This window comes from Apium graveolens, chromosome 2 (genome assembly GCF_009905375.1).
Source record: "Apium graveolens cultivar Ventura chromosome 2, ASM990537v1, whole genome shotgun sequence".
Taxonomy (NCBI): Eukaryota; Viridiplantae; Streptophyta; class Magnoliopsida; order Apiales; family Apiaceae; genus Apium; species Apium graveolens.
Genome location: NC_133648.1, coordinates 191,857,101 through 191,865,582, shown reverse-complemented (window position 1 = coordinate 191,865,582; position 8,482 = coordinate 191,857,101). Strand labels below are relative to the sequence as shown.

The window sequence follows — 8,482 nt, the reverse complement described above, 5'->3', positions numbered from 1 at the left end:
TGACTTAATCTTCAACTGATGATATCCCAATCGCAAGTCAATATTCAAGAAGTAAGCTGCTCCCTTAAGTTGATCAAAAAAATCATCAATACAAGGTAAATGGTACCTATTCTTAATTTTCAATTTGTTCAACTCTCTATAGTCGATGCACAATCTCATACTTCCATCTTTCTTTTTCACAAACAGAACTAGAGCACCCCACGAAAATACACTCGGCCTTATAACTCCTTTATCCAATAACTCTTGTAGTTGCTTGGCCAATTCCTTCATTTCTGCTAGTTCCATATGATAAGGTGCCTTCAATATAGGTTCCACACCGGGCGCTAAGTCGATAGAAAACTCAATTTAATGATTGGGCGGCAATCCAGAAAATTCGTCCGGAGATACATCGGGAAATTCGCTAACTATCGGGATACTTTCTGTATTCGGCGTTTCCTTAGATCTATCAATTACATGAGCCAAATAACCTTCACATCCTTGTCTTAACAACTTTTTAGCTTGGATCATTGTCAAAAATGTTTTAACTTGATTCTGTCCTTTGAACTCTACTTCCTTTCCTTGAGGGGACTTAAGAATCACTTTCTTCTTCTTACAATCTATTTGAGCAGCATGCTCTGCTAGCCAATCCATTCCTAATATAACATCAAATTCTCCTAGTCGAAAAGGTATAAGGGAAGCAGGGGAACTATAGCCTGAAATCTCTACTTTACACCGGGGGCAAATACTTTTAACAGGTACTTGTTCCTGATTAGCCACAATGATAGATAGAGGTTCAACTAACAGTTCAATTTCACAATTTAACTTGCCAACAAAAGATTCAGATATGAAAGATTTAGTGGCTCCGGAATCAAATAGTACTTTAGCATTGACGTTGTTGACAGAAAGCGTACCTGCCACAACTTCAGAACTCTGAACAGCATCCTTGATATTCATGTTGAATGTCCAGGCCTGAGCATGATAGGAAGGAGGAAACACTGGAGTTACAGATACAGAAGGTTGATTTGAAGGTAGTTGAAGAATTGGAATAGAAGATGTCATTGCTTAATTGTAAGGGGTGGTCGTCAATTGTATTAACTTATTATTTCCGGGGGTCTTGCAATCCCTTGACAAGTGTCCGGTCTTGCCACACTTAAATCATGTAACAGGAGGCTTCAGGTTTCGACACTCATTCTCATAATGCCCTTTCGAATTGCACTTGTAGCAAACGATGTCGGCCTTATTCCAGTTACCCATGTGTCTCTTGTGGCAGAATTTACACTCCTGATTTGTTGGTTGTTGGGGTCTTTGTCTACTTGGCCCTTGAATCCTATTCTTCTGACTCTTATTATCACCCTTCTTAAAGCTTCGGGGTCCTCCTTGATTCTGATATCCAAACTTCTTGAAATTCCTTCCACTTTGGCTCCCTTGAGCCGTTGCATCTCCATTACTGCCGAACTTCCTTTTCTTACTTGTTTTCTCCTTCAAATTTTGATTGCTTTCTCCTTCAATTACCATCGCCTTCTGGACCACTTTAGCATATGTGGTCAATTCAAAGGCAGCCACTCTGCTTCGTAACCAAGGCTTCAATCCTTGTTGAAACCTCTTCGCTCTTTTCTCATCCGGTCCAGATAATCTCCGACAAACCTAGCCAATTCAGTGAATTTCTTCTCGTACTCTCGCACAGTCATTCCTTCTTGCTTCAATTCAAAGAACTTCAATTTCATTTGAGTCTACATATACCTCGGGAAATACTTGCCTAAGAAAATTTTCTTGAATCTATCCCAAGTGATAACTTCCTCTTCTAAGCACGAGCTGATTCCTACCAATAGTTCGCTTCATCTTTCAGGAAATAAGACACATAGTCGACCTTCTTTTCTTCACTTACAACCGCTAGCGTGAAAGCTTTCTCCATCTCTTTAAGCCAAGATTGGGCTTCTACAGGGTCTTGATTTCCACGGAACTCCGGTGGTTTCATAACTTGAAATGATTTAAAAGTTGTAGAGGTTAGTGGTGGTGGAGGTGGTTGTTGTTGAAGTTTTTTCTGAAGGAGTTGTTGTTGTTGAGCAAGGATAATAGATTGTTGGTGAAGTATTTGCATGAGTTGAGTCAAGTTGGGTGGTGGATCTTCATGATCCCCGGTATTGGTGTTGTGAGCTCTACGAGGAGGCATGATTCTGAATGTAGACAAGAAAGGTTTATTCACAGTTCAATATTTGCAAACATAGGTTATAACAAAGGTAAATATCAAGTAATATGGTCTCATTCAAGGAATATTTTGGGGAAAGATTTGACATGATCAAGTTCTAAAGGAATCGACAGAATTTAAACAACAAGGTTCTATTTAAGCAAGTATATAGCATAGTAATGAGATGGCAATATTATGGAGATAATCAAAGTGCAAATTTAGTATTAATTTGAATGAAAAACGCGAATAAAGTACGAACAAGAAATAAAGTGCAAATAAAGTCTCCCTGAAACAATCCGGGTACAAGGTACAAATGGAAATCAAAGTACTAATCAACAACAATACTGTAAACAAGTGGACTATATGATAGTCTAAGAGGATGGTGGTGGGGGCACAGGGGCATGGAGACGGCTAATCACTCGGCGGAGCTCGTCGATAATGGTGGTAAGAGTGATCTGACTCTCTCTCTCTCATGGTGGGGAATCATCAATGTCAATCGGTCCTCAGCCATCTGGATGATCTCCTCAAGCCTAACTACCAGTCGGGGTCGGTCTGGCTCATCGTTCGAGTTCTCGCGGTACAATTGGTCCACCCTACGTTAAAGATTCACGTTCTCACCCTCCAGTTGATCAACCGTCAATACCATCTGCTTGTAAAGAGGGAATGGCACAGTAGAAGGGAATCCAGGAGTCGATGAGGATGAAGCCTACCAAACAGTTATATATATATATATGCGGTTATAATAAAAGGTTCAGAAAACCTATAGATTCTAACGTCCCAAAACCCAAATGATCTAAGTTCATCCTATCCTCTAAATTCCTATCTTATATTCATTTATCCTATGTTATTCAGTGACTCAAATCTGTGGCTCTGATACCAAAATTGTGACAGACCCACACTACTAACTAGCAGAAACATGCATAATAATAATTAAACATTAAAGTACTACAAAAGATAGAATATTAAGGCTACAACCCTTAACCACAATCCCCGAATACATAGGAATGAGTTTGAACAACATATAACATCTTCATTATTACAAACCCAAAAATATCTTAAGTCAAATTACTACCAAATTTTAAACCCAAAGTTTACAACCCTTAGGGAACTACTAGTTCCCTACCTGCTCCAATATCTGGCGGTAGGCATACCCCGAGTTCCCAGAAGTCTTACGTGTGGTTTGCTTGAAACGAACCATCTTCCGGTTTTACTGAAGGGATAACATGAATAATAATATTAATGAGCAAAACACTCAACAAGTGAATAACAGTATATAATAATGCATCATAACCATGATAAAATGATAACAGAAGATAAATCAGCAATATGAAATCTCAAATAGAAGATCAAGTTATAATGAGTGGATGGAATTGGAAATCACACAGTGCTATGAGCAATGAGGGGTGATCAACCCACATTAAAGCTCCGAACCATATAACAAGTGATTCACAACCTTTGAGAATCCTTGGCACACATTGGCCATATAAAAACCATCAGGCTCCCTACTACTGAGGTTTTAACAGTGACTGGAGCCTCAGTCTTATCAAAACATACAATCCAATTCCTTTTACTCAATTCATTTTAATTTAAAAAGGGTTCTTGATCAAGGACAAGATAACAAGGGTTGGTATTGTCAAATCTAAATGAAAAAAACGATACTAGTGTTTGGATTTCCAATAGAAATGATTCTAGGTTTTGAGGGTATTAGGATTCATATGATTTATTAAGGAACTATTGTAGGGTATTCACATGGATATGAGGTAATATGTGAGGAAAAGAAATCAATTCAAGTATGAAAGAGATTAACTAGATTCAATACTTAATCATTGGGAGATGTCAGGGACAAATTAATCATATTGAAACTGTAGTCATGCATTCACAGGGTTTTTAACCACAAGCAACAGAATTATAGAGGTAAGTTGAGAGTTCACTTGCCTGGACTATGCTTATTGAGTACTTTAATTGAATCGTCTATGGGCTCCTTTCCTGGCCTCCTACTTGAACCTATGATAAATAGTATCCTCATTACAACTCTTGCTACTACCCTTTCGCGTATACTATAAATATGCATATACACATATACGCACTTATATATATACACTTAAATTATACTAATTAAAAATAATATATGCACCATATAAACCACATAACACATAGCAGGAAATGACATGGCAATTTATTTCTTAGTTAATAGTACACATTTAGATTCTATTTACGACCTTAGTCACTTAGGCATTTAATAACATACATACAATTATCATGACTAATACTCCTAGTCCTCCTTAATAGACCTCAACTCAATGTAAATTTAGTAAGGCACACTTATGCCTCACCTCAAATGACTCACACATGCAATGCATACTACTAAACTTTACCAAATGCACACCTTGACACCAATTGTGTGCCTTGGCAAAAATATGAAGTTCTATCCTAGGACTTTGCTATATTATGACTCCTATGACTTATTATGACTTTAATATAACTTTAACAATTTGTTTGACATCAAGGCCTCACTTAAAAGACACATAAATGAAACGTACCTCTCTAAAGCTTCTAAAGGCAACTCTAATCTCGGGTGTTTTGGTGGAAATAAGGTATCTCTAGCTTGGAAGTTCACTCCAAACCAACTCTCAAAGGTTATTAAGACTCTAAAATGAATTTCAAAGTTGGAATGACTCAAAGGCCTCACTCCGGCCTCCCTAGGCCTTAAGTGGAAATTGACACAAAACTGCCTTCCCTGATTTCCAAACTGCCTTGATTTTACCAACTTAAAACTCACTTATTAAGTTCAATTATTGGTTTTAATGGCTTGCTAAGCTTTCTAAGATTTCATTATACCTATTTAGACCAAGGACGCATAAAGGCCTAACCTATGACATGATCATAATCAACCAAAAGTCAAGTTTACCCAAATCTGCCCTGTTTTGAGTTGCTCTCGGGTTTGTGTGTGTGTGCCTAACCAAATGCAAGCTTTTATGCAATCTAAAGCTACTGGAATCAATTATGAACCAAGTCTCAACTCCCTTGACCTCAGGCCTATTAATGCCTTGCTAAAACTCACCTAAAGTGACCTATATTTCTAGTACAAAAATCTGCCCAACTAAGATCAATGTGACTCCATCTACCTTAACTCCCTTTACTACACCAAAACCAAGGCTAAACATACGCCAGAGGAGGCGGTTAGAGCTAATCAAGAATTATGATTGGGAGATTCTTTATCATTCGGGGAAAGCCAATGTGGTGGCTGATGCCTTTAGTAAAAAGGAGAGACTCAAGATGATAATGTCTTTGGGAGAGTTTATAAGAGATTTTAAGAAAATGGAAATAGAAGTGAAGGTAACCGGAGCCGGTACCGAAAAACTATTTGAGATTGCAATACAACCCGAATTATTGGAAAAGAACATATTGTGCTAGAAAAAGTGATGAATGAAGGCAGAGAGCCAACAAATAGATAAGAGATTAATACCGAGAAAGATGATAAGGGAATAATGAGGTATTCCTACAGAATTTGGGTTCCAAATGTTCAAGAGCTTAAAGATGAGATCTTAGATGAAAGCTACTTTGAGGAATATGATTTAGAACAAACCCTGAACGTGATAGTCAGGGAGGTCGCCATCAAGATAGAAGGAACCCATAACATAATGAAGTGGAAAATGAGGATTTAAAATATGTAGGATGACCCCGATTATGGGGAGGAGGAGGGAATGTTCAGACTAAGGAAACAGAAGTCGAGTAAGGAAAGGAGACCCGAGACGGTACTCCTATACGATTATTTATGGACCTTTCTAGACAGAACTTAGACTATTATCCCCAACCACCACCCTGAGGAAATAATGTGGTGAGAAATTCTTTCAGGACCTTTAAGTCGCTAAGCTTTCAGAGTTCCAAGGAACAAGCTGACCTAGTCGAGGCAAGAGCCTGGCTAAAGGAAATATAGGAATCATTTGAGATTCTAAATGATTGATGAATCACAAAAGACTATTTTTGTCACTTACCCTCCTAAGAGAGAGGCCACCCGCTGGTGAAAGGTCAAGGAAGGCACGGAGCAAGAGATTATAATAAACTGATTTAAGTTCAGTCAATTGTTTTCAAGAAAGTACTTCCCAAGGTTATGGAGATAGTGTAAAAGCTTTAGAGCCAGACTAAAGGCAGACGAGTATGATGAATTCTGAATCTAAGTTGTAAAAGTTGTCAAGATTCATTCTGAGGACACGAATCCAGAATGATGGGATGTTTGAAATCAATGCTTATGTTGTATTGGTTCATGAAATAATGATAAGAGAAAGGAAAATAAAAAGAAACTGAAGTGGAAAGGAATATAAAGGCAATAGAATTTGAGGAATGATAAGGGAGTTGGGTATGAGGAAACCCTAAAGACTCGTAGCAATAGAAATAGAAAAGTATATAATTGTCAGGATGAGGGTGATTCACCATGAGTTAAAATTGATGGTTGAAGGCATAAGAGATACATATATTTTATCCCCTGTAAGTTGGGAGCATTCGAGTAAACCTTGAGATAGTTCGAAAGATAAATAATGAGACGCGGATAGACTGAGGAGACAAGGAAGTAAGAAATTAGGAAAATTGGATGAAGGAAGTGACCTTCAAGAATGTGAAGTGTAAGACCGGTGGCTTGATACCCGGGAAGGGAGATGCCAGGTATGAAAGATATCCCAACATTGAGATGACTGTTGAGATAAACAACAAAAGTAAATAAGGAATTATTAAGAAGAAGTTCACGTTGAACACGACCAATATCTTCTAAAACATCCCCGTTGTCATTACCAAATTAAGCAAGCAAAGCAAAAAAAAAACCGTTGTAGAAATATGTGTATTAGTTTGATGATAAGTTAAACAAAACACTTAAGTAGAAATCTAGTGTTAGTAGCCTCAACGGATAAGACCATTTTGGCTATCCGTTGAAGGAGTAGCTTTACTTAGAAATAAGTTTAGTATAGTAGCACATTTCATTCTCTGTATTTAAGTTGTAATTCTTAGATGTTGTGGGAAATTATCAGTCATGTTGACTACTAGTGGATATGCAAATAGGAGGGCTAATTGTAAATATTTCATGCCTTGTAATTTTGTATAAGTGAAGTAGTATCAACTGATATTAAAGGCCTTTAACGGATGAGAAATAAAGCTTCAACGGATGTCTCTAAAACTTCAACGGATAACATCCATTAACGGATGAGTGCTTCAACGGATAAAGCTTCAACTGCTAATGCATCAACGAATAAAGCTTCAACTGCTAATGCATCAACGGATAAAGCTTCAACGAATAAAGTCATCAACGGATGAAAGCTTCAACGGATGCTTAGTTCAATAGCAGTTGATAGTGACAATTCATAAGCTGACAGAGGCACATGGGTTGACAGAGACAAACTGGAATGTGGCAGCCTCTAGGAGGAATCAAGAAAATGCGGCATTTCCATTCTGGTGCAAACAAGGAAGTATTCAAAGATTCACAGCTAAACTTAAATTGCATTCGATATAGAAATGAAGAAGAAACATGTGAAAAATCTTTTAATTGTATTTTACAGTTTTGTCTTCACTTGTAAACTTGGTGATATATAAACCAAGTAGCAGCTAGTAATTAGATGGTGAATTTTCCAGAGCTGTTTAGAAAAATCCATAGAGAAAATCATCTAGTTTGTACTAGGACGCAGCTGTGATTTAATTTTTTGAATCACAGATTTTCTGAAATAACACATCTCTGGTGGAACAACAAATCCACCAGAAAAGTTTTTAAGTTCTTTGTGTTCTTTACATTTGTGTTTGAATATATATCTGTCTGTATTAGCTTCAAGCAATTCACACACATTTGCTCACTAAAACACTTAGCCTTAGAAACTGCTCAAAACTTGAAAAAGTTTTGAGATTTACATTCAACCCCCCCTTCTGAAAATCTCATTGTTAGTCCACTGGGAATAACAATTGGTATCAGAGCGAGCTCTTAACATACAAAGAGTTTAAAGATCTATTCTGCTAACATCATGAGTAAGAAGGATATTGGTGTAAAGATTCCAACCCTGGAAAGAGATAACTATCATCACTGGAAAGTGAAGATGCATTTACATCTTCTCTCTCAAGATGAAAGCTACATCAACTGCATTGAAAATGGTCCTCATATCCCTCACAAGGTGGCCACAGCTACTACTGCAAACAGTTGCTGTTGGACAGTCTATTCCCAAGCCAAAAGCAGAATGGACTGTTGAAGATATTGAAGAGGTTCACAAGGACAAGAAAGCCATGAACATTCTGTTTAATGGCCTAGATCAAGATATGTTTGACAATGTCATTAACAGCCAAACTGCT

At 37.5% G+C, this 8,482-nt stretch overlaps 1 protein-coding gene across 1 annotated transcript; it reads right to left on the bottom strand.

Moving 5' to 3' along the window:
- Positions 1 to 345: 345 nt before the first annotated feature.
- Positions 346 to 1,038, bottom strand: LOC141695854 (uncharacterized). The gene has a single exon (XM_074500064.1). It carries the CDS (start codon positions 1,036 to 1,038, stop codon positions 346 to 348), a length of 693 nt encoding a protein of 230 aa, XP_074356165.1.
- Between the last annotated feature and the right edge of the window lie 7,444 nt (positions 1,039 to 8,482).